The sequence below is a fragment of the Pyrgilauda ruficollis genome, unplaced genomic scaffold (genome assembly GCF_017590135.1).
Source record: "Pyrgilauda ruficollis isolate IOZ18807 unplaced genomic scaffold, ASM1759013v1 scaffold74, whole genome shotgun sequence".
In the NCBI taxonomy this organism is placed as follows: domain Eukaryota; kingdom Metazoa; phylum Chordata; class Aves; order Passeriformes; family Passeridae; genus Pyrgilauda; species Pyrgilauda ruficollis.
In genome coordinates, this window is record NW_024529266.1 from 703,961 (window position 1) to 731,041 (window position 27,081).

Here is a 27,081-nt window from a genome sequence, read left to right on the forward strand (position 1 = left end):
TTTGACTGTTTAAAATCATCAATGAAACACGTTCATATTCTATTTACTGACTTGAAAAAGATCCTGTTCAGATACAAATCTCTGAAAGTTTTGATGTCTAGAAGAACAGAATTTGCTGATACTGCTGGCATAGAATTCATTCTACTAAAGATCAATAAAAATTGAAACATTTTTATTTCCATGATATGTAGGCAAAGTAGTCCGAGTCAAATAAAATCACACATTACCAGGCAGCACTGTGATAGCACGAGAGAATAACAGAAGACTACAGGAAGTTGGCTTTCTTTCAAAATCCCTTATTTGGAAAGGATCCTTGTGTATATCTAAGTACATGTTGCATTAGAAAATAACAGTGAATACTCTCATAGAACGACAGCTCAGCTTTAGTAATGACGATTTAGCTCATGGAAACATTTCTGTAATTAAGCAGCAGAATAGGTACCGCTCTTCTTTCAGGCCTGAAGTTCATGACATTAAACCCAAGTTAAAATAGAAGGTGTAATAGAGTGGCATCAACATCCCCACTAACCAGCGCTACTGCCAGGTTCACTCGTGATACCAGCACTTCAGCAGATAAAACAGGGTTAAAGTAATATTTAAAATCTATTCCAGTAGGTGGGTGAGAAATTCATGCTGGAGAGGAAATAGGAGTGTCAGGCCTATAACAGACTAACGATGAGAGAAGCTGGAATGTATTGATAAAGAGATCTAGGAAAATATACACACAAATAATTCAGGGGAAAAAAAAACCAGCTAGAAACACATTTAGACTAAAACAGTGTGGACAAAGAAGCAGCTTTGCAATGAGTATCCCTGGTTGAACCTCAGGCCAAAGATCTAATAAATCTGATATCCTCAGAAACTACAAAAAGAAAACAGGGTAAAAAACCACCAAAGACATGCTCTTCAGCTTACACCATATATGTAAACAAGGTAGCAGAATACATAAATAACATGAAGTGGTGTCAGACAATCACAGGACAGTGGACACATACTGCTTATTTTTCTACCAAGGGAGAGTTAGCACTTGAGAGAATGTTTAATAAATTTCCAAACTGCCACTGAATTTTGAGAAAAGCATTGGGACTTCCTAATCTGGTATCCAGCTTTTACACATTAAATACAAGAACAGACACAAATACTGCTCCAGAGCCAAGTACAACATATGTTGAGCCTCACGACTAGCCTGGAAGCTAGACCAAGGCTTAGGCTAGTTTTACTTGCTGAAACAAACTGCTGCTATTTGGCATTGAAGGGGAAAAAAAAGAGAAGGAAAAAAAAAAAAAAAAAAAAAAGCCAGGCAGAGTAAAAGGAAGGGATCAAAAAAGCAGCAAATGAAAACAGGGGAAAGGTTTTAGAGGCTGCAGTCTGTGGAGGGGTGGAAACTGTCTGAGGAGAGGCAGTAGGTGGATTGAAGGAGCCAGACAGCTAACAGTGGGCAGGGGGCAAAAGGCAAAGCAGAATGCAGTTTTGCTGAAACATTTTTATATGTGTGGCTTCTTTCCATCTTTTCCTTCTGCTAAACTGAGATCATCACACTCTTCTGCAAGCCCAGCTTTTCTCTGAAGAAGGGTACAGAGTTCAGCCCACATGACATTTTGGTCTCTGAACGAGACTCTTGAGGATTTACTGAACACACCCCTTGATTTTTCCAGAAAGCACCTTTTTATTCCAAGTATCTGTATGTACAAATGTCAGTAGAACCCTGCATATCAGCTTCAGGCTTGTGGTAAATTAGGAGTTAAAATGCTGCTGTAAAGCAATTTTATCTCTGTGTTGGGCTGAGGCTGAAACTGAGTCATGTGTGCATATTTGGATACGTCACACCCTCTTGCTGTAGCAGACAAAGAACAAATTAGTTCCTTACCATAAACCTCATGCTTACAGGATGCTTCTGGAGGACAGATCAATCATTCTTTAGTCCCTTACAGAGGGGAAAAAGACCCCACAAAACGCCTCTTGAGATGAACTAGCGCAGCACCATTGTTCAGCTGGCTGGATTTCACACACTACAATGAAGATACTGTTTTTCACTGGACTGCTCTCTTTTACCTCCAGTCTTTGCACCACAGGTGAGTCCTCCTTTCTGTATCTATTCCATATTTTAGTCAATAACATGAACTTTTTCATAATGCTGTTGCTCTACCAGCTGCAAACTTGAAATGAGTTGTACACGCATGTACCAGTTACAAAAATCTGCTCCAGGATGTCTCCTTTAAATCCGATTTTTATTCTTTCATTTCAGTGACACCTTACCTCTGTCCATTATTTTCTATAAAAGATTTGTTTAAGGGGACTTTCTGCACTTACTGAAGACACATCTTTTATCTAGTATTTTTGTAATGATACAATAATTTTAAACCTGTAGTGTCTTGTTTTACAACTTCACAGATGGTGTTATTAGAAGGAAATGCTCAGATGACTATTGTGATAAAAATAACTACAGGAAATGATCAAATAATAAACCTGCCTAGAATTAAAAGTGTTTTCAAACCAAGCTCATTTTGAAAAGCTGGTATACATAAATATATATATATATATACACACACATATATAATATACATACATATATATATATATATGTATTTATACCTATATCTATTTATCTACACACATATCAGCTGACGCAGGCACATGTATGACTTTTAATGAGTGGTTAAAACTAGTTCTCTGGAGTAGCCATCAAAAAACTACCAAAAATTATTCATTCTGCTAATTATTATTTTAAAACATTCTACTGTAAATCTGGCAGTGAACACTAATAAAACTATTCTCTTTATTTTATTCAAATACGGAAAGGTAAAAAAAGTCCAAAGATTTTCACCCATATGTCAGTTTGCTTCTGAATTCCAGTTTCATGGTCCATGCTGAAGGCTTTACAATTAATATTTTTGGATTAAATGCAGCTAAGAAAATTTAAGTGACACAAATGCACAACTGTTTACTGTGAAAAATACATTTTACAACACATGGCTTTAAAAAGCCTTGTGAACACATTTGTGCTTCATGTGAAGATGTCAATGTCTCTACAAATTTCTCTACTAAAGACTGAGGAACAGATGTTAATAAAATAGTATTACTGTTTCTGCCCACATGCTGACAATATTTACTACAGATAATTTTCCTGCTGCTTGAAAAGTTTTATTTACTTCCCAGTAAATTACATCTAATGCCTGCCCAACCATTTGTTTTCAATTCTCAAGACATTGCCCTGCTCAGGTATGAGAACCTGAAAAGATCTGGTTTGCTTTAGTCAGAAGCTGAAGAACAACAATTTGACATGTGAGATCAAAAAACTAAGGGTAATTTCAGTTTTCTAATTTGAAAGTTTCAGTCTGTGTTAGACCAGACAGTGCTTTTTGCATCTTTTACAGTCATTCATTTCATACGTGAAGTGACAAGGATAGTCATGGTGTTAGATCAAGCCTAAACAAAGACTGCTTGTATGATGAATGACCAACATTCCTACTACTGGGAAAAACCCTCCACTGGTCATAAGCATTACAGAAGTGTCTGGTGTTTTCAGTAATCAGAGTTTACTTAAAACACTCAAAATGCAGAAAGATCAGCTAACACTACATTAATGATGAATTTTCAAGATTTGGTGTGAAATGATAAATGAAGACTGATGTACATTTGAACACCCAAGCAGAGGAGAATATCCCCAAATCTTTTAAACTTATATTGCTTTTCACATAGAGATGGTTATCTTTCTCTGCTCCTGAAGGTGAGTTATATTGTTAATACAGTAGTTTGTCCTTTTTAACAATTTTCACTTTATTTCTAAGCTTCAGAATTTTCACGGAATGGCTCTGCAATTAAAACAGTGTCTCTTATCAAAACTTTTCGTGGAATTTCAGCGAGAGACTATGATTACATCCCCCCTTATGCTATAGAAGGGGAAACAACAACCATCCGTATCAGAGAAAACAAATGCACTTCAAAAAAGTCAAATGACTCCACGTTAACAGAAGTGAGCAACACCACGCTGGAGTACCTCACCAGCTCTCTGAGCACCAAACTAATACCCGCTGTCTACCTCAGTGCTCTTTTATTGGGTGTACCATCTAATGCCATCATTCTGTGGATGCTCCTCTTCAGAATCCGCTCCGTGTGCACTGCTGTCCTCTACACAAACCTGGCTGTTTCAGACCTGCTCTTCTGCGTCATACTGCCCTTCAAAATAGCCTACCACATCAACGGGAACAACTGGATATTTGGGGAGACCATGTGTCGAGCGACCACAGCGGTGTTTTACGGCAACATGTACTGCTCCATTCTGCTGCTCACGTGCATCAGCGTCAGCCGCTACCTGGCCATCGTTCACCCCTTCACCTACAAGAGCCTCCCGAAGCGCGCCTATGCCATCGCAGCCTGCGCTGCCGTGTGGGCCATCGTCTTCCTCTACATGCTCCCGCTTGCCATCATGCAGCAGAGCTATTACGTGAAGCAGCTGGACATTTATACCTGCCACGACGTGGACAGCGCCTGTGAAACTGTGTCTTCCTTCCAGTTCTACTACTACGTGTCCTTAGCTGTATTCGGGTTTTTAATACCGCTCGGAACTATCGTGTTCTGCTATGTCTCGATTATACGAACACTCAAGACTCACGAATGGTTCTGGTATGTTAAAGTCAGTCTTTTGATTCTTACCATCTTTGCTATTTGCTTTGTGCCAAGCAATATTATCCTTATTATCCATCACATCAACTATTACTATTACAACACAGATAGGTTGTATTCTTTTTATCTAATTGCTTTATGTCTTAGCAGCCTAAACAGTTGTCTTGATCCTTTCCTTTATTTTCTGATGTCGAAAATTAGGAGTCAATCCAATCTTTATCTGACAATGGTTAAAATATCCAGGGAAAAATGAATTTATTACTGGAATTATGGTTTTGTATAGTACTAACGCAGACAGCAACAAATCTCAGGTGCGACATTTATACTTCAAGTAAAATGGGTTAGAAAACACAATCTCAGTTAAATTTACTTCTTTCCACAGGAAGGAATATCTCCAAAAATACACTTCTCCAGCTCTAACTTTATTACGTATGTTGCAACACCTGTGTACCTAGATTCAGGGAAGTAGCTCTGCACCTCCATATCTTTCTGAGATCACTTTCTGGCCATGGAGAAACTGCCAGAGTATCAGTCACCATAGCCTCTAAACACTAGAAGAGGTGTCAGCATCCAAAGAGCACTTCTAGGGCAATTCATGACACTTCAGGTTAGCTCTCAGCCAACAATCACTGTAGGAACAATGTTACAAAACCAAGATTTTGGCCTGGTGAAAATGCAAACAAGCACTTTCTACATGCCTGGGAGCAGTCAAGAGCAAATACTGCCCTGGATGTTGGAAATACAGAGTCCTCATAGGTTCACATAACAGTAGGTCTACAGCCATGGACACAGAACCTGACTCTTCCAAGGCTACCACTCCCATGAGGCTGCTTAACCAGCTCTGCACTGGAGACTTGTTCTTCCACTTGGTCAGCGCCCGCACTTCCCTAACTCACAGGGATTGCTGGGAGCTAACCCTTATCAGTGTGAATCCAGGCATATATTACTCTTGCTTGGTAAGTGAAACAGGGAAGCTATTTTGTAGTATTCTCTATTTCCACATCCTCACAGGAAATACCTACAGTGTTACAAATACTGCAGCTAGTTACCATTGACTATTAGTAAAACAATGGGTCCATTTTTACCTTTACAGAAACTCAAAACCTACTTACATACTAAGTTCCTAGAAAATTACCTCAGTGGTTGTCATTTGAATTTGTAACTGCAGCATGTAAGTGAGGATGAATATGTTTTATGTTGTTTTGATAACAGTATTGTAAAAAAACTTCACTTAAATAAAATGAGTTGCACTGGAAAATGCCTCAAGGGAATTTGCAGCCTGGTGAGGGTCCCCTTTTTCTATTTCTCCTGGCTCTTAAATTAAGTTAGTTTTAATCCTGCCATTCCTTCAACATGCATAAGAACAATTTTTAAAGATAACTCTAAAATAATTCAAATATTACACAACTATTGAAAATATGTTTAGTTAGGTGAACCTAACTAAAACCTCTGTACCTATCACACAAAAAACGCTACAACCAAACATAGTAATTTGGTCCCTCTGTTAAACTTTCCAGTTATCCACAATATGCTCACTTAAGACAGGGTTTCTCTTCACTGGGACCTGAATACATTTGGCTTGAAAAGGCATTCAGAACTGTTAAAAGCTGTGGTTTACGATTTACAGGACAAAATGAGTTCCAGGTTTGCATTTTCAGTTTCAAGCAAGGAACAAATAGGTCAGATCTGAGATAAGGACCTCAGATTATAAGGATAATGTGTTCTGACAGATTTGGGTGCAGACTCCCCCAGATCACCACAGCTATGGGGAAGTGACAGCAAGCTTTTTAGATAAGTGAGTAGGTTTGACGTATATGTTTTTCCAGATGTTGGGGCAGGAAGTTTATAGGGAGATCTATCTGATCCTTGTAAATCAAATACTTCCTTTTACCACAGCTCACTCTTAAAACATGCTAAACACAAATTCCGACAGATCTGCTTTTTAAACAGGGATCAGAAAAAATGGAAAATAGACAGTCTTCAGAAATTGCACTACCTTTACAATTGTGTTTGGATTTTTTTCAAGGAAATGTCAATTGAAATCATATTTTTACGTAAAGAATTGTCATATCTATGACTGATCACTGTAAAGAGGAAGTATGCATCTGAGTGTTTCTTTTGGGAGCACTGTGTCTTGTTCTCTTCTGAAACAGCAGCAACACTCCTTTTCACAGAGAAGGTGCTCTAAGTAGTTGCCAAAAGACTGCAAAACCAAAATAGCTCAGAAGAGAAAGGCCAGCTGAAGTCTCTGGACTTCTGGAACATCAAAAATCTTATAAAGAGAAGACTTCAAAGAGATTCTACAAATTTTGTTCCAAAATTTGGAAACACTCATTTGTTTCCTATGAGTACATTCACACCAGGACAGGAGTAGGCATCAGGTTTGCATCTGGGAGCACTGGGGCAGCTGGCAGGAGTGAGTCAGGGTAGGACAGCTGTGTGCAGGCACCTGTGGGCTGTAGGTCAGTGCCTTGGGGACATCCTGGCTCACTGTGCACACACATGGCATGCCTTGGGTCAGCACTGTGCAGCCAGCACCCTCACTGTGCACAAACACTGACCCCAGCCCATCCAGGACAGGTGAAGTCAGAGTGCACGAAGCCCTCCCCAGCACACATGGCGAGAGAGAAGGCTTTTCAGCTCTGAGGGCTCAGTGAAACAAGCCCTTACCTGGGAACCCTGGTGAGAAAATTGATTTGTGCAAACACCTTTCCTAAGTTCTGAAAACATGAATTCACAGCAGGTACCCCAGGTGAGGTGACACAAATGCTGGAAGATACTTTACAAGCCAATGTTTGCAGACTTTCCCTAATTCACCATGTTACCTCAGGGACATACTATGTGAATTTTAATTGTGTTCTCCAGACACTGGACATTTTAAGTGCTGTGCTCGTAGCTTTACTTAACCTTGTGTTCAGTCACATCCTGCAAGCTGCTGGGCTGATCTTTGTTTATGCTTCCCTGAGCTGTAATGCTAAGCAGGCCACTGCTTTTGGGGAAGCAGATAGCAACATCCAGTTGAGATAGGTTTAAACTGAAGGCACATGCAAAACTGTCAGCTTGTTATTGCATGATAAAGCTGTAAAAGAAATATATACAAAACTCCACTATAATAAAACAACATCAGCAAAGGAGATGCCTCAAAATACTTCCCGAAGATTTGTTAAATAACATAATAATTGTGACTTCTTTCTGGCAAAAACCTCACTTTCCATCCATATTGTAGCTATCTGCCTGACACAGTCCTATAACTGTATCCTCATACAAATTCCTGAGTATTGCTGCTGCCTGTATTTTGTAATAGCTGCAGCAACCTAGGAGAATTAAAGTAAGTGAGATTACAGCAGTAGTAAGACATATGCAGAAAATGTCTTAATTTTAATACACTGAGAATTAATCCATTTTGCCAGTCAGAGTAAGTTATAGTGCAAAATTATGTAGTGCCAGTTTGTTGTCACTGGCTTATTTACAACCTCACTGGGCAAAGATAATGCAAATATCAGGGAACCAGGACAGGGACACACAAGCAAGTGAAAAGAATTAGCATTTCACTTTTCAGGGAGAACAACAGTAAATATTCTAACCTTGCATTTTTGTGCTTTGGCATAGTGCAGAACATCCTGATAATGCCTTGCATTTACTGGTCTCACATCTTGCAGCTTGGCTGTGGGCAATAGTAGGGCTTCTAGAGTTTTCTCAGGATTTCCTTGGTCAACTGCTTCATTGATATGTCCTATTGCAATGATTCCTGTGAGACAGAAAAGTTATTAAAGATGCACTTATCAAAGAAAGTTGCAACTTTTCTGATATCACATACAAACAAAGCAGTAACGTGAAGAACAGAAAAATCACGAAACAAGAAGCAGAGGCAGCAACAGCAGCTGATTTTAAATTATTTTTGTTCTTATATTCATTTGATGCTATACAACTTTCCTTCCTATCACAGTTATTGGTATATCTGCATAAAACTCTTCCTAAAAATCAAAATTATCCTTGACAAAAAAGGGAAAACAGATTTTTCTATTTTCTGGGAAGAAACACCTACATGAAGCTTAAGAAAAAGTTGGGTGTCACTATTTATATGTTTAACATATTGGCTTCACAGTGATGAAAGTTTTGTTTTCAAGTGATTTCAGACCACATTAGTTGAAACCCTGATTTGGACAAATACACACATCCTGCACTCCCAGCTACAGCATTACATAGCAACTTAACCTCGTTTCTTGCAATTTCTCTGGAAATAACCAATGTAACAATGCTGACCAGTGGCGCTCAGTACTTCAGTCAGGAAGTAAGGCCCAATGTATTTAATAAAACCTTTAACTCATTTTCTTAAGACTGGGCCCAATCATTTCAAATCAATTTCCTCCTGCCCCTAAACAGTACTGAAATGCACTGCTTGTAGTCCCTAAAGAGGACCACAGAAAGACATCAGTCAAGGCTTTCACCATCACCTGTGAAGGATGACATCCCTGCTCCCAGTGGATCGTCCCTCAACAAGTGTCTAGACCCACCACAACCCACCTGGCGAGGTCACAGATCCAGGTCATCATAAGGCTTGGGGAATGAGCAGTTTGTCCAAGGTGGTCCAAAACAGGGACTATGCAGATATGGGACTTGCTTAAAGAAACAGAGGCCTCCCTTCTTCCTCTTCTCTCTGCCCATTTGCCCCCTCTAAACATTCCCAGGCAGAGGCCAGTGTCACTGAGAGCAAGAGCAGCTCTTTTGGTATTGAAGCCTTTCACTGCTACTGCAAGGTCCTTTCCAACTCCTAACAAGTGCAGGGGTTTAGACAGAAAAAGTGACTCTGCCAGTCAAATAAACTGCTCAGCACCCCACCTTGTCAGAGGGTACACATTGCAAGCAAGCTGTGAGGATCCATGGCAACCCCTGGACTAGATTTAGGAAGCAATAATCCAGCCAGTTTTAGAAATTCTGCAATACCAAATTTCCCTTACCGGTATGAAACAGCAGCATGCAGGACACTAACGGCAGTCCAGGAAGGGCCGGAACAGCCTGTGCCTTACAAAGGCTCTCAAAGTGCACTGAGACTGCTTCTGAAATGGCAGGCAGTCTGAAAGCTGCCTCTTCCTGCTCCAGCAAATTTGGCATAACTCGATAGCCTCAAATTTCTACATACGGTGGAAGAATTTTGGTGCTTTAACTTTTTTGAGGCCCAAATGACCAGATGTTACATTTAATATAACACCACCCTCTTATGGCAAAACACTTACATTCAGCTTCAAAAATAAACTCTAAATCCATTCACTTGAGAACACTTCTATGGGCATAAGAAGCTACTTGTCTGACGGGAAATCAAGTTACCCAAAAAGAAAGCAAGACAGATAGTTGCATTGTCTAACTGCTTACTGATTCCTTTGTGAAAAACAATCACTTGGAATAATTTACACATTAAAACACAATTTTCAATGGAACACCACTTGTAATTTCCTCCCCTATCTCCCAATATGTTCTCTTTTCTTACAACTGCAAAATCCCCAAAGTGAGACCATCCAGGGCTGGAAGACACTGCCAAGCAGGCAGAACCATAGCATTTTTAACACTGCAGAAGGCAGGCACCCTGTGATATCCTTCAGCCTTCTGAAACAAACAGGAATATTTCAAGGACATTCAAAGATCATCAGGCTTTCAAAAATTTTTAATGCTCTTCTCTTTTCAGGAGTGTCTGAATGAGGCCACTCAGTTCATAGATTTACATACCAAAGACCTGACTATGACCTCTGTGGGCAATGCGGAGGAAGAATTACTTACTTTCATTTTCTTCTTGAATTTGCATATTAACCATGTCAATGCAGTTCTGGATATCATTCCAGCTTAAATAATCTTGGCCTTGAGATGAAGCCTCTGACTTAATAGACAATAGTGTATCAGCATAACTATAAGAAGATATAAAATACATAAGTGTATTTCATATATAAGATAAAGTGCCATAAAGAATTAGTCAGATGTATCAGCCATCATTTAATGACTAGTATTTTTTTCCAATGACTCAATTTCAGACAAACTCAGCTCTTGGCAGAAATTACACAGACATGCAAGCTGCCTGTTCTACACATGCATTTCAGGATTTGAAAAGATGGCCCTGTAATTCAGAGAACTTTTCTTGGTTATATGGCATGATGACAATACATACACATACATACAACTTGCTGTGGTGCAACAGATAAATGTGGGGAAAATTACAGTCACCTTCTTGTTCTATGAAACTCTTGCTGTCTTCTTGACATTAATTCAAAGACCAGAATTTCAGTCAGTAGTACCACGCAGCAGCATCCCTTGCTACCTCCATGAGGAAGATGATGAACCATGGGCAAGGGACTTAAAAAAAAAAATTATGCCCCTCTTCCCACAACTCAAGATAGTCCAAGCACAGGCTCTGTAGCCTGTGTCTACTCTTCCTAGAAAGCTCACAGATCAAATAAGCTGGAAACCTTCCCAGTGGTACAAATTCATGTGTATATAAGTTAAATAATTTTCCCAAACCAAGCACAGAACTGCTACAGTATGTCAGATAAAACACATATCTTCTATTTCCTTCAGAAGCCTGAGGAACGAATGCCTGGCAGAAAAAAAATTAAAATAGAAGAGATTCATGATTTCCTAATCTGATTTGTCTTTCCAGCATCTGTGTTTTAAGGGTTTCTGGAGCTGGAGAATGTGTATCACTTTAATTGTTGCAAACAAGGCTACACTCCATTAATTTACCTGCTCTATTTTAAAATCTTATGTATTATTCAGGAGTTAGTCCCACTACAGGTTTTGTGAGTTGACAGCTTTTTAAAAAAGAATTAAACTTTATATTTGATAGGGTCCAATATTTACTTTATTAAGTTCTCAAAAATCTCCAAACAACTAGAGCTACTAGAATCTAGTAACTGCTTCTATAAACATTCTCCACAACATTCACAGTTTTGGAGACCTATGACATATTTCTCCTAAATTCTCTCTTCCAGGAAACATATTCCAAACAAGTCCATCCCTTCTGATAGAAAGCCATTGGACAGCATCTCCCTCAATGAAGTTTTTCTAGCTCCACTACATCTCTTCTGGTACTGTGCAAGTCAAAGCTTCCTGTGATATTCAACATATGGTTGGCAGCACAGGTTAACATAATGGCATAATAAAATTTTATTTAGTTGTCAAGTCCAGCTAGTTCCTACTGTTTTATCTGTGTTTACTGATAGTGTAATCTAAAGATTGGGTCAGCAACATCACCAGAAATGCTGCACTTGGGACACTCTGGGGCCATTTCTGCATATTCATAACATTGCTTCTCTTGCTCACAAGCACCACCTCACATCAGGAGAGACAAAGTAGCAGATTAGTTTTGCTCCATTTTATGTCATTTTTCTCTCTCTCACCCAAATTAGAGCCTCTTATTCCTAATCTGACCGCCTTCCTTCTGGCTTTGAGATGCCCAGCAAGGGCCACTCTCAGATTCATGTCCCCTGATGGTCTAGTGAAGATCTTCAGCTTCTGTGGTCCCTTTTGCCTACTAATGCCTTCCACAAGCATGTGGAGGCTTCCACTGCCTGTGCCAAGAGACAGGAACTGGTCCACATTCCCATACTCTCCATTGCATGCTGGGGGCACAGGTCTCTTCTGTTGCCTAATTTTTTATTGATAGACAGGACAGCAACTGCAGTAACAGCTCCTCTGTGGTAAGTCAGGCAAGTGACAAGCAAGCAGCTGGCAGCCAAGTGAAGGCTAAAATGTAATGTTGAACATATGTTTTTGCCACAGCATTGTATTCACTTTTCTACCAAGCAAAAAAGGGCTTGGCTGTGGCTTAAGAGATCACCTGGACCTTGAGGCATTAAACACTATCTCATTCCAAAAACCATCTTTCAGAATTGCAGAATGGTTAGTGATTAACAGTTTCCAGCTACAGTTGTTTCAATTTTTAGAGTTTGCAAAAATCCTTGTAAGATATTCGTGTTTGCTTTCTGAGGATATTTTCCCTGCAACTCACATGTCTACAGCCTTCAAGGCTGTGTTATCGCTTATATTTAGATTCAACTAGTACAGCAATTGTCACACTCTCCCTTATTGATTTAAGCCACAGATGTTTATCTTGCAGCTCTTTCAACTTCACAGCCACAACACAGGACAGCCCACCCAAAAAAAAAAAAATAAAAATCCCACTTTTTTTTTTTAGAAATTGCCAAGTCTCATCCAGACAAGACAAAATGAACCTTTACCGTTGCAAGTTTTCCTCTTCCAGATTATTGAAGCCAAGGCATGGGTTTCTGAGATGATTTTGTATCATTAGGATGTCCTTATTTTCCAAGGTCTGGTTTAGCAACACAACAGCTGACAACATTTCTACTGCAATAGACAGTTCATCATGTGCCAGGTAGTTCTGTAGGACAATAATGTACTGCAGTCAGGAAGCTAAATAAGCAGTGTAACAGATTTGAGTTACACACTCTAGATACCATCAAGGAGATGGGCTTGATTTAAGAAGCCTGAAAGTTTCCTAGTCACAGGCATGCCAGACTGATACAACAGTGGTGGTGAAGCTCAGTGAGTTTCTATGTTCCATCCAGTCTGCCTTTCCTTCTTTTGCCCCACAATCTCATCTCTTCTGATCTTACTCATAACAGGGGATTACTTTTCTACACAATATATAAACTAGAGTTAGTCCTCATTAAGAGCATGCAGCAATTAAAAAAAGTCAGTTGATTTGTTGCAACACAAGAGCTCAGCCAGACTGAAGTGTGGCAAGAAACAAACTCTGCAATTAAATATTGCCTTCTCAACCAAAATGATTCATGCAATACATAACACCATGGCAAGAGAATTATGTCTGATTTTACACAACAACATGCTATGTTTGTGCTCTCTCATGGTCTGGCTACACAACATCAATGAGCAGGTTGTAAGCTTTTCACTCTTACCACAGCATTCTGTTGCTGGAGGTTGAACAGCTCAGTCTGATAGACAGCAGCAGCAAATGAGTGAACAACAGGCAGCTGTGCCTCGGGTTTCATCAGTGCAACCAGTGTTTTACTAGGATCACAGTTACGAATTGCTGTATTGATATTGTCAACCGCTATAAGTTCTAAAGAACAGCAGGGAAAAAAGCTTATTAATTTTCATATGCTGTTTGCTCTTCATGCCTTGTAGATGTCAACGAGGTTATTATAAAGAATATAGTTTTCTGTCATAAGAGAAAAACCCATTTTTGTGTAATTATATGACTGCTGAATGTTGCAGGAACCGTCTCTGTTCAAAGGTATTGAGCAAATAATTGACTGGAGGACTTCAAAATTTCTGGACTTTTAGAAATGAGAGACTGCTTATTGCACCTCTAACACAAAACAAGGAGCTGACCCCACCCTAGCACAGAAAAAGATCTAACTCCTCCTGGGTGTGCTTGCAGCAGGTACTGCTGTGTATGTCAGCACCTCTGTCTTGCTTCATCCCAAATGCTCCCTTCCTTTTGCACCACATTTCCTGGCTCACCTCTTCCTTTGGCAGGATCTAATTGAGCTAGCTAAAACAGGCCAGTACCTGAAGTACCAACAGCATTATTAGTGTCTATTTCAGGAGGCTGGTGGAAATCAGCCAAATGTGTTAGAGGGATGGGACTTTCTACCAGAAAATTAGTAGCTGAACTGATGAAAAAACACATGCTACGGTTTCTAGAACTTCCTCTGCATGCCAACACCTGTTTGCTTTTCTGCCAGTGTGGAAGATCAGTCCTTACAGGCACTGCCATCTAGAAATGAATCCCTTTGCTACAGCTCAGTTTTTAATTTAAACAGGCAAATAGAGGAATATGGGACTATGAGTGTAAACCTTTTCAGTACCTCAACAACTTGCCTGTTTTGCTTTTTGCTGGACTGACTTTGTCAGGGGTTTGAAGCCCAGCAGAAAAATGCTGAAAAACACTTCCCACTTGGGCAGCTGCAGAAGCATTACAACATCCCTCAGCTTAGTCACTGGCACCATAATTGCACACCTGGAGGAGCCATCTCTGAAGAAACCCAGGCCAGGACACACCCAGGAATACACTGTACAAGGCACCACTCTGGGCTGGCAGAAAGGGAAGCAACCTTGAAGGTTAGAGCACGTGTGGCCAACTGAAGAACAGCAATTATGCAAATGCCTTTTCCATCAATAAGCTCCACTGCTCTACCTTATCACATGGCTTTTCTGTGTACTGTTAACCCAGGGAACATTTTTAATTACCACTGATTGCCCAAATCTAAGACAAGACTTGTACAGAAGACAGCATCCACAGTTCATGTATACGGCAACACTCAGAGCTTATTATACAAAACAAAGTCTTTGAAACCTTTTGGCCAGGCCCACGTAAAAAGCCCCTCACCTCTTAATTTAATTTTCTCTGAAGCATAGTCATATGGGGCCATGTTGTCCCTGAAGATTGTCTCTATTGGCTATTCCTAAAGTTAGAAACCAGGAAAGGCTCTCACAGCTACAGCATGCATACATGCTTTTTTAAAGAAAAAAGTAAAGAGGAAAGGAGTCAAGGCCCACTAATGGACTAGACTAGTTCTGCAGCCAATAACCAGGCTACTGACTTCTAGTTTTGAAACCCAGCATGCAAATTGCCAAACATATTTTACATTGCTCACAGTCCTATAACAAAAGCCACTACTTTTTTTCTTCTCAAGCCAAACAGAAGAACTAAGTTACTCTCCAGATTGCTGTTAATGCTTTTCACACATCATATCTTCTTCTTCCTTTCCTTTATCAAAAGGTAACTCTTTCAGAGAAAGTACTCTTCACCATGACTAATTAATCTGAAACAGGCTAACATTTAAGGTATAAAGTCAAATTTATCTTTTGACTTAAGCTGACCTTACAGTATAGCCTTTAAGGCACATCACAAAAGCAATCAGCCTGGATTTCAAAGCATTGAATACAGTACCAGAGACAAAATAGCCATGCCCAGATGCAGTATGAAATGACAGCAGATCAACCAAAGATTAACTTCCTAGCAAAGAAGTTTCCAGTCAAAAGCAGCAACACATGCACTGCAAATTTAGATCCCCTTTAACTATATATTTTTTATCACTTGTGTCATGTGGCATTCTTAACAGACTAAGAATAGGTTAGATTTAGATAACGTGTCTAAAAGTGAGAATAATTTTCCCTGCAATGTGAAAAGTACTCCTCCATGCTAATTCTACAAGTGTGGTCATTGCTCCCAAGTGAGTATTAATGCTGCACTGATAAACATTTGTTCAAGCCATCAAGCTTTCAGTTTTTTGCTGCTGTGAGCGCCAGTAGCTCAAATCAGTTATCTCAATAAGAGTGCATCCAGTGCAGCACAGTTTGGTGACTTGGCAGTTGTGACACTGAGAAGATAGATTATGAGAGCAAAATGCAACACATATGGTTTCAGTTTGAGAAACCTTGTTTATGTGCAAGGAATGGTGGATTCAGTTATCTTAACATAATTAAATGGTAATGGTAAAGAGTATTAAAACAGTTACTCACTAAGCTTGTGAGCCTCCGCTTCCGCATTGGCAACACTAACTTCTTTCTGTATTTCATTTTTGTCGAGCATATTTGGAATGCCTGCTATCTAACAGATCAGAAAAACAAGGTTTAATTATGCTTTTGTTTGATGGGAGATAAGGGATAAAGTCTGGTGATGGTACACTGGAATTTGATTGTACTATCACCTGTGCATCAAATACCAGGCTCAGTAAACACAGCATTAATCTTTTCCTGTGATTTTCATCTTACTTAAATTAATAGATTTTCTCCTCAAAACCCAACTGGGACTTTATTTTAATGTTAATGATTCAATATTAGTTTTATTTGTATTCAAGTTATAACTCATTTTGGTAACAAAATATTAGGGGCTGCATATTATATTTAAATTTTCGTCTTATATCTTAAGTTAGTAAATGATCACAAGGATATCATGCTCTTCAGAGCAAATGCAGCTCTTTGGTGTTGATTAGCCCATCAATTATTCTCAAATCTTTATAAAACTTTTCATGAATTATGCAGAAAGGCAGAGTAAAGACAATTTCTCTCTGGAATAAAACCAGCTAAAAAAATGCAAACTGACATGTGGTACCTGTTCAATTTGATTACCTGCATTTTCTGTTCTTTAGAATCACACAATTGCAATAGGTACCATGAGGAATTTTGCGGCAGAACTTCAAGTAGGCTCAGAGCAGGGTGGTTCAAGCCTGCCATCAGTGCCCCTTCATCTTGCCGGTCAATAGCCTCATTCACTTGGACTAAAGCTATGTGAACTGAAATGAAAACAATGCCTATAAACAGCAAATACAGCTTTCCTGGGGAAAAGAAGTCCATTGCTGTCAGCATCTCACTTTTTGTAAAAGCCAGCTAGGGTGGCAATCTTTATCTAGCAGAGAATTACCTCTTTTCATGTCCAATTATCTAGCAGAGAATTACCTCCTTCATGTCCAACCCTGCAAAGGGAGTCTCTGGCTCTGAGTGAGCCTGGGTAGAAGCAGTTCAACCAGCAGCTAAGCAAAAGGTTATGAATGAATTTTGGGTCTATATAGAAGAGGGGGTCAAAATTTACAGTATTCTGCACACAAAAAGAACATACAGAAACAGAGCAGGCAATAAATTATTTGATTCTGAACTGAGGAATTCTTACAGCAAAAACCACAAACAGAAATTTTGCCACTCCCCCCGCAAAGATTAGTAGAGAAAGAATAGCATGACAAAAACAGTTGTAGACAGATATTAGCCACTTGTGCATATTTTACAAGTTTCCATAGAAATATTTTGTTTGTTCAGGTGGACTCAAGTTGCATTCAGCTGGAATCTGGGAGATCATATGTTTTGTGCATACTTCCATGAGGATCCAGAATAGCTTACTGTTTATTTTATTGATATTGCCTTGAATCTCAGCCTGTGTCAGCAACTCCTCGTAGACATCTCTCTCTTCATCAGAAATTGTGCCATTCTAAGAAAACAAAATTGTTGCTAGTTCATGCAAAACAGTTTGCAGAGAGAAAAGCTATTAGCCAAAGTCATTAAAACTGCATCAGCTGAAGCATTTGCTGAATGTATTTGTAAAGCAATTTGTTGACTAAGTGAACTGAGGAAATTAGCACTTTGTCATAGAGACCATTAGCTCTCATAAAAGAACACAGCAAATAATTTTACATTAAATATCTGTGGCAGAGGTTATACTTTATACTCAAAGAAGGGTATTATTGTGTTTATAACTATTTAAGCAGTAGATTTGTTTTTCCTAAAGCAATTAATGGGAGAAAACTATTTTTTTAACCATTTAATCTTCTCATGCCAGATTTAGCCTTTGGGCAAAGTTAAGCTGCATCATATTCATAGTAATCATATTCTTATAAAATTGGCTTTTAGCTTATTTCATTACCATTATTTCTCTTAGTTATCCTAAAAGTGGGTGTCTCTTCCTAATTGTACTAATTTTAAAAATTAAGTTAATTTTTAGACCAATTAGTATTGCTCTAGCATGAGCTATATTATTGCTATAGCATGACAAGAACATGAAGAAACACGTGCACTAGGAGTACAAATAAAACACCACTACCTTGAGTCTTGCATTTGATTCTTTCTTCCTTTTAGCATCAAAGAGTTCATTCTGATAGTCCTGAGCCAGTTCCTCATCCACATTGAGCAGCATTGCATTTGGGTTCCTCAGGGTCACAATGGTTTGCTCAGCTATTCCCTTCTCGACGGCTTCGTTGATTGCTATTACAGCTGCATGCACTAGAATTGAAAGCACAGTCCTAAACCTCAGGAAGCAAAAAAAGTCAAAGCTGTCACTGTTTCTTCTGATTTATTTCAAAGGAGTGTTGGATTTATGTTCAATAATTTACAGATTTGAGCATTCCACTCCATTTTTCCTCTAGACTACAGAACTCCATGTTTACTCAAAAGTGGTACAATGCTGTCTGTTCCATGTTCACACTTCCCCCAAACAGGGGTGTGCTGGTTTCAGCTGGGGTAGAGTGAATTTTCTTCTCAGTGGCTGGCACGGGGCTGTGTTTTGGGTTTGTGCTGAACACAGAGTTGATAATACAGAGATGTTTCTGTTATTGCTGGGCAGAGCTTGCACAGAGCCAAGGCCTTTTCTGCTTTTGGTACTGCCACACTGGGAAGGGGACTGGGGGTGCTTGGCAGGTTGGGAGGAGACGCAACCAGGACAGTGACCCAAACTGACCAGAGGGATATTCCAGACCCTGTGGCAACAAATTCAGTGTATAAAGTGGGGGAAAGAATGAAGAGGGGGACATTTGTAGTAATGGAGTGTGTATTCCCAAGTCACCATCATATGTGATAGGGCTCGACTCTCGTGGAAATGGCTGAACACCTGCCTGCTCATGGGAATAACTGAATTAATTCCTTGGTTTGTTTTGCTTGTGTGTGTGGCCTTTGCTTTGCCTATTAAACTGTCTTCTTCTTAGCCCGTGAGTTGTCCAGCTTTTACCCTTCTGATCTTGCTGGTTGGGGAGTGAGTGAGGGACTGTGTGGGGCTTGGCTGCTGGCTGAGGTTAAACCATGATATGGTTAATATTGTACTGACAGAAAATAAAACATGAGTTACATTTTATCATTCACATCCTGTTTTATTTAGATAGTAATTACATGTAGGAATTGAAAATATTTTTGGTAGTTTTTACCTTAAAGCTGTGTGTGTCCCTATAAAAGTACTGTCTGAACTGAGTATATCTGAGAGATGCTGCACAAGAATAAGGAAATTGAAGCTCCATTAAACTTAGCCTCTGGAAAAACACATTTAAGACCCTTCCTGCACATCACATTTGAGCCTCCTCCCTGAGATGGTTCTTTGCACATCCAGATCTCCATGAACCCACAGCTGCACATGAGACACCCTGACGTAATGGTCCCTCCTCCTATCCTCTACAAAGTCACAAGACAGCAGAGTTCAAACAGAGGCGAAAACCATCCAGCAGGCTTTGCAGGGTGCTCAAAACACAGGAAAAAGTGAAAAGAGTGCCATAGGACTCATTGCAGACACTGATCAGCTTAAGTGTTAAACCCTTCCTTAGAGAAAAAAAAATAACCTTATCTACTAAACAAACAATTGACGCCAAGAATTTAAGAGTCACAAAAGCTCATGCTTTTTCACACGTAAATTTGCATGAGTGTACAAATTCAAAATTCACTTACAGCTGAATTTGATGTAGAGTAGTAGCTAACTAGTAGTAGCTAACACCCCTCCCAGTTACTCCCTGAACACATTTGGCCCTAAGATCAGTCTAGATGAAGGACTTGCACTAGAGCTGCACTTTATCTGGACCTTCATGCCACAAAGAGACCCCAGTGCCTGTCTGGTGGAACATTAATATCAAATATTTTACAGACTTTACTACACAAAATGTAAAATTCCTGAAAACTGTGTATCTAGATCATATCCCAGAGGAGGAACAGTGCAGCTCCCCATTTATCAGCACAGCAGCTTGCCTAGGATTTACTTTCATGTCATCAAGGAGATGTGTGAAAGGAAAACACAATGACCACCTTTCCTTACTTTGTCAGTACTTACTTTCTACTTGGCCCTGCATTGTGCTGCTAAAGTGAAGAAAAGCATACAGTAAAAGAGGTTATTTAGATTAAGTTTAACTGAAGGTGTAAATATCTGAGTCTAAAAGACTTTAATTTCTCTCACTTTATGAAAGAAAGTAGAGATGCTTCAGATTTGAGATTTTAGGAAAAAAAAGGAGTGTACAAATTTAGGGAAGTCAGACAAATGATCATATCACTGAACACTCAAAAGGGGCAAATGAAGGATGAAGTGAAGCTCAGAGACCCCTCAGAGATGGCAGCTACTGGAACTTGCATAGCTGTTGGTGGATAATCCACTGCTTAACACTGAGCTCATGCCAGAAGGTTGTTCTAAAATTGTTTCACTCTAGCTCAGCAGAATACAGCTGGGCAGTAGAAGCAGCTAGCATGATGGAGAAGATACAAGCAGAGAAGCACACTAGTTTCATTTGTCACTGAGCTTTGTGAAAAGACAAAGTTCACACTGAACATGATGAAAAGGTTTTTCATTGAGAGGGTGGTAGGTCACTGGAACAGGCTCTCCAGGGAAATGGTCACAGCATCAAACCTGACAGAGTTCAAGGAGCAGATGGACAATGCTGTTAGCTGTATGGTTTAGTTTGAGGTAATCCTGTGCAGATCAGAAACTTGGACTCAATTGTCCATATGGGTCCCTTCCTGCCTGAGGCATTCTGTGGTTCTGTGCACATCCATATCCACTCCAAGGGACTAAGAAAACTGTGCTTAGACACATATATGATCCAAACATCCTCATATAACAAAACACATAGGAAGGGTTATCTCTTCCACGTTTGTGTAAGAGGCTTCAGTAACCTAAATGGAGCCAGCAAAAAGCAGTCCAAAGATGCATTCAAGATTAGGAGAGAATCAAACAGATATTGGTAGATGTGAACCCATCTACCAAGACAAACAATGAGAAGCCTGACTGGACTTGAAAGAGCAGGCTAGAAGCTTGGAATAAGAGAGAGGTTTCCTTGCAGAATAAGCTGTCTGTGAAAGCACCTCAACTTATTCTTCCCATGCTGACCTATACTATTGCTGGCAGCAGAGTAGGAGTCATCAGCAGTTGTTCCACTTTTTTATCTTCTTTTGCATACTCCACTTAGGAAGAAGGATGGTAGACCCCTTCCTTTGGCAGGATTTCCATTATCCAATCTCACTAGTGTGTGAAGGTTCCCACAGCAGATGTTTCCTGTCGTGGGGCAGAGCATCTTATCTACAGCACAATCCTTGTTCAGAGAGACAGAACCTGCATCAGGAAACCCTGCTTTTGTAAGGCTGAAAACACTTCACAAGTTAAAGGAAGCCCTACCACTACAATAAGGCTTTCAGCGAAGGATGTTTCATCTTCAGGGGAGGAAGCCCTTTCATCTTCAGTGGAGGGAGCTCCCTGAAAAAGTGCTTGGTAATATCTAAAAATCTGCTAAAAAAAAAGCCACTTCAAAAGGCAGTATTTTGAGATCTAGCTTTGGTGAAGCATGCACATATTAAGCAGGCTTCAAAATACACAACACAGACAATGTGAATTCACATCAAGTACATTTTAAGTTAGGCTCTGAAAATTTCAGCACACTAAGTAATATTGTGAATCAGCTTGCCACTCTGCAGGGTTGAAGAAAGTAGAAAAGACAACCCTTCTGTTCCTCAATTTACCCTTCTGAAAAGACTAGGATCTTAAAATAACTAGAGCTCAAGTGTTGGTTTAAGGTAACACACTTGATTTCACATCACTTCAAGCAATTTTTTTTGATAATGTATCACTTCATTCCACAAAAAAAAAAAAAAAAAAAAAAAAAAAAGTGATATAAAGAAAAACACCCAGACTTACACATGAATAAGCATGAGCAGCAGAAAAAACGTCTAATTGTTTTTGAATGGAAGATGTTCAAGACAGACTCAAAAGAACCCTAATTGTCCAGAAGGGCCTACCCTCCTGCAGGGTTCTACCATGCAGTGGGTACCCATGGAGCCAAGTTCCAAATATACAACACCATATGTGAGAGAGTTGTCTGTCTGGAACAGTGACTTGTCCTCGCAGCAACCTGTTTGGGTGTTTCAGGAAAACTGCAAAAGGCAAAAAATAAAAAGAGCAGGCACAGAGAAGGCATCATGTTCTTCATTGTACTCATAAGGTGCAGAGGCATGCACAGAGATCAATCCATTATTCTAGAGGAGGACTACCTACCAAAAAACATTAAACATAAAAAACAAAAACAACCAAACCAAAACAGAAAAACAAAACAAACAAAAAAAAAAAAATGGTGAGAAATCTTTGCTTTTGGTAGCACTTCCTATGGGTCAATGGAGATATCAAAAAAACTCAGACTGCAATTGTGAAGAGGCCTTGTAACAATGAAGCAATGTGGTAGTGCAAACTCGTTTGCTTTCCTTTCTAGCTCTTAAGAGGTGGCAAACTAAGCAAATGAGAGCAGAAAATATGTTGTTAGCGTTCTGACAAAGCATTTGGTAGAGAACAGAACCAGAGTCACACTTACAGGCAGCTTCGTCCACTGATAATTCACTGGCCAGAATCCCACCAATTTTACTGAAAGATGGCATCTGTATACCATATTTCTCTAGCTCCTTCCGCATGTTGCTGATTTCTTCCTCTGTTCAGACAAAAAAGAGCCCCGAAATATTGTCAGAACAGAAGCATGATGATTTCAGTATGAATAATCATACATTGTTGGATGACAAAAGTGTTTCTGAAAGTGCTTCTGAGCAGGGTTTCTGAGCAGTTTTCCTCCCCGTTTTGAAGGACTCTAAGCTATGACAAGTATTCAATGAGAACTCCCTCCCTCCTGCGCAGCCTCCCACCTGTTTATTTTTATGTGTTTGTAACAATGTTGTCAGAGGAGAGAGGCCATAATAGAAAATATGTACAATGTTTGCAGATTTGCAGTAAAAAAACATCTAGCATATGATTAGATAAGCATCTTTTTACCTGTGAAGTCTACTTTTCCCAGAAGGTCCTGGATTTGTGGAGCTAGTCCTAGTTTGAAGAGATACAAACTGCAAAGAAGAAAATTAGGCTTTAAAGTTCTGCATGTGGTTGAGAAGTTTGCTTTCTGTACAAAAGAAAAGCACTTTTATGAAGTTGTCCTCCAACCCTTGACTTACATGTGGCAATACAGAATAAATTGACACTTCAATTCTCTTTATGCTGTATTTTTAAGTGTTAGAAAAAGAGAAATCTTTTATTTCCAAGAAGCATCTCTAAGAGACAGGTACTGTCAGTGTATCTCAGGCCACTGGGGATGTATAAACAAAAGAAAACCTCAGTGAAAGAAAGGTAAAGAAATGCAAAAGCTAGTACTGGGGGGAAATCAAGATCTGAAAGCATTTTACCATTTTAGCACAGGTTATATCTTTGGATCTTATGTTCTGGTTTTTCTTGTGTTAATTACATCCCAGTAACTGCTAACAGAACACATAAATCACTGGCACCCTTCTTACTAAGGGTAGAGGAACAAGGACCTGTAAGTCCACCCAACACCATCTCAAAATATTTGTGTTGCTAGCTATTTTACTCTTGGAAAATGAATAAAGTTGATTTAATGTACTATCCACGAACTTACACATTAATGTCATTATAGCGTGAAAAATACCTTCACTCATTCCTAGAGCTCTGGGGTACTATTGGAAACAGAACAGCTGAATACATACATATTTTCTCAGTATCGAAACACAAGGCATGTATTTATCTACATAGGACTGATGTTTCTATAATTTTTCAGTGAAATTCAATAAACAAGTGAGTTAAGCAAGAAAGAATAAAAAAAGATATTTTTTAAAAACCATACTTAAATAACACATTCTTCCAAAGGGATTGTTTTTCACCTTTTTTCAAACTTACTTCACCCCAACATCATTCATTGTAAATGTGCTTTGTGTTTTAGGGGTTTTGTTTCCAGAGAAGCATATTTCCCTTTTGTGTTTTGTTGTAGATGGGATTTTCTGCTACTAGCAAATTTGTATGATGACATTTCAAAGCACGTATTTTGTAGCTGTTGTATGTATTTAGGAGCACGTGGAATCAGCATTTATCTTCCATGCTGTCACAGCTACTCCTCTGTCCTGCCCTCATCTGGATGAACCCAACAAAGGATCTCAGATAGGTCAACCAGCCTTTGCAGCCTCTCAAAACCATTGCTGATACCATTCTTATGTTTCAAATCTGTCTAAAATGTAAATTAGCTTTTTCAGGGGGAAAAAAAAAGCACACAGAGTTTAGAAGACTATAGTAATGAACTGGGTTCCTCCATTACCCTGGTCTGCCTTCCAGACTGAGAGAAGAAAGATTTTGCTCCAAGTCTGAGACAGAGACATGATCCTGTCTGAAATTCTGGGTGTCATACACCCAGTTATGGAAATCAGTAGCTGACAGTGCTGACTCTTTTTTGGGTCACCACAATAAAAAGATAGAAGAAAGAGTGCTATGAACATTTAAGAATATTTTTTTTTTTTTGCTGTTCAGCACTTCCAGAAGGATGTTGAACCATGTGTGGTATTTCCTATACTCCTTTGTCTGGATAAACTTATTAACCACCAGATGGTGCTGAAAATGTTCTTCGAGTCTTGCAGAGAGCACAAAGACACTTCCCTGAGTAAACACATAATTTCACTTGAAACAGCTTGCTTAATGCTTTCGTTGTGTAACTTGAACCTCAGAAAACACACAAAGTCAAACGCAGGGGTCCTCATGGTTCAGAAAACTGAATTCAAGGCATCAGGAGCAAGGGGAAAACAAAGAAGAAAGAGCAGTTCTGAGGCTCCTTTCAATAGAACGCATCACCCACACAGAACTGCATCTCATATCAGGCAGATGTTCCCAGGACTTGTTTTATGATTAGCTCACGTATAACATGCTGTGAAAAACAGATCTGAAAATAGCATGTTTTTTTCTTTTACAGCATGCTTGTTATTCTGCTGCTTCCTAGGAAAACGATGTTTTAAAGCAGTCCAGCTTCTAGAGGGATAGTTTGTCTAAGATATAGCAGTGATCTTCTTGTAAAGATAATTTGAAAACTAAATTTTTCAGGGAAAAAAATATCTCCAAGCACTCCTACTTATGAACAAGAATCACTGTTAGCATCTTAATTTAAATGAAGATGTTCTTAACCTCATTTAGTGCAGGAAAAAACCCAAATCTGCTTTCACCAAAAAAAAAAAAAAAAAAAGAAAAAAAAACAAAAAATCTTTTCCAAAAAAAAAAAAAAAAAAAAAAAAAAAAAAAAAAAAAAAAAAGAAAAGTGCAAGTAATGGAATCTATGCCTTTGTATTTTTCAGATCAGGACCAGAAGTTCCAGTTCTAGTTCTACCACTAATTTCTTCCTGGCCTTTAGCCCAGTCAATACTCCAAGTATTGATGTTTCAAGTATTGACTTGAATACTTCAAGGGAGAGAAAAGCAAGAAGTAATTACATTCAACAGGAATATAATAAGAAATTGTTTGCTAAGTAGCTCCTTCCTGGCCAGAGCAGTGTTGTGTTTGACAGCACAAGTCATCCCACATGCTTTATATGCAATGGTCTTAATTTCAGACTGTAATCAGGACACACCCTAAAACTATATTTAAACCATCATGCTTAGAGTACCCATCTATCTTCAGGCCTTCTAGCAGCAAAAGATCAGCAAAACAATAAACAGCCAATGACTTTTCCTGCAAAATATATTAATTCAGATGTCAAATATACATTTCAGATACAGCCCAGCAATCCTCTGGTGCCAATCCACCTGGGAGCAATGCTGGCCAAGCAAAGCATGCTGTGCTTAATTCTATTCTTTACCAAACAGCTTTCAATGTGGCTTGCATGACATTCAACACTGAGATTGAAGTTTGATTTGAAAGACTAAAGTGAAGGACTGCTGGTATGCATTTTAGGAAAAGGTATAGAAATAAAACACAATCATTGTTTCTTCTATTCTTACATCCTGCACAGGATGCAGGCACAGGGGCCTACAATCTCATGGGAAAGCATCATAAATAAAAGCATTCCAGGCCTATTCCCTCCTTCAGTATGGCATGACTCATTTGATATAAAGTCCATTTATAAAATAATAGCACTAAAAAAACCCCAAAAACATAATAACTACAGAGGCACAGATTTGGAGCTTTGTGCTGATATGCACCAAGAAAAAGTAATTTAGACAGGACAGACTTGGAAGTGAAAGCTGAGACAACACAGACTAATTCTGGTACTGCATAAATCCTGGGGCATGCCAAGATGGAGAAAGGAAAATTTTTACCATAGGTCAATCCACTGTAAACCTCAGTTCAGGATAAGAGGTATTGCCATTGCAATGATAAGGCAGATACTAAGAAGATATTTGATGGAGCTGTTGCTTATGTAGCATTCAAATCCAGAGTTAATAATGTCCTACATACATGAGAGAGCAAATATTAAAATTAAATGTGTTCTTGCACCTCCTGCAAAGTGTTTAGAGCTAGTGCATAACACAGCTGGGGAGTGGGGGGGCACACAGCCCACTGAGTCAGGCTGACCTGGTTTAGGTTGTAGCCCCACAGATTCTCTCTAGGAGATCACTTCAAGCTTACACAAGACACTTGCTGTCAGAACAGACTGCACTACCAAGTTAAAGGCAAGAACCACCCTCAAACAGTCCTGGTGTCAATTCCCAGTTAATAGTACGTGAAGTACAATAATTTCAAGGGGCAACTCTCGTCAAAGATGGCAAAAATATACTGGGCTGTCAAGTGTGAACACCTGGCATGTTAAGCAAATGTAGTGAACTTCAGTGCTAAGTCCTGTTACTGGGAGTAAGTGCACATCCCAGAATGCAAGAGTGGGCACATGACTTCAAGGATTAACCCTAAAAAAGTTTCAATAAAGCATGTATTGAATAGTTTCGGTCTTATAGCCCTGGAGCAGCTGA

General features: G+C 39.3%; 2 protein-coding genes across 5 annotated transcripts in view; one reads left to right on the top strand and one right to left on the bottom strand.

Moving 5' to 3' along the window:
* IQGAP2 (IQ motif containing GTPase activating protein 2) overlaps positions 1 to 27,081 on the bottom strand; it is a 122,724-nt gene that overhangs the window by 28,154 nt on the left and 67,489 nt on the right. Inside the window, exons 6-15 of one of the 2 annotated variants that reach the window (XM_041486072.1) lie at positions 23,129 to 23,196; positions 22,680 to 22,793; positions 18,185 to 18,363; positions 17,488 to 17,575; positions 16,726 to 16,889; positions 16,117 to 16,204; positions 13,545 to 13,708; positions 12,846 to 13,006; positions 10,396 to 10,520; positions 8,208 to 8,371 (exon numbers count right to left, since the gene is read on the bottom strand). In XM_041486072.1, the coding sequence (XP_041342006.1) occupies positions 8,208 to 8,371; positions 10,396 to 10,520; positions 12,846 to 13,006; positions 13,545 to 13,708; positions 16,117 to 16,204; positions 16,726 to 16,889; positions 17,488 to 17,575; positions 18,185 to 18,363; positions 22,680 to 22,793; positions 23,129 to 23,196 (1,315 nt within the window). The remainder of the gene's footprint in view (positions 1 to 8,207; positions 8,372 to 10,395; positions 10,521 to 12,845; positions 13,007 to 13,544; positions 13,709 to 16,116; positions 16,205 to 16,725; positions 16,890 to 17,487; positions 17,576 to 18,184; positions 18,364 to 22,679; positions 22,794 to 23,128; positions 23,197 to 27,081) is intronic. The other variant, XM_041486073.1, reaches the window with a different exon arrangement.
* On the top strand, positions 1,851 to 12,808 carry F2RL2 (coagulation factor II thrombin receptor like 2). 3 transcript variants are annotated; one of them, XM_041486077.1, is made up of 3 exons: positions 1,851 to 2,072; positions 3,789 to 4,623; positions 11,598 to 12,808. In XM_041486077.1, the coding sequence occupies exons 1-3, from the start codon at positions 2,015 to 2,017 to the stop codon at positions 11,719 to 11,721; spliced, it is 1,017 nt and encodes a 338-aa protein (XP_041342011.1). In that variant the 5' UTR covers positions 1,851 to 2,014; the 3' UTR covers positions 11,722 to 12,808. The 3 variants fall into 3 exon arrangements, with proteins under 3 accessions (XP_041342011.1, XP_041342008.1, XP_041342010.1); XM_041486074.1 differs by lacking the exon at positions 11,598 to 12,808 and having other exon boundaries at positions 3,789 to 8,168; XM_041486076.1 differs by lacking the exon at positions 11,598 to 12,808 and having other exon boundaries at positions 3,795 to 8,168.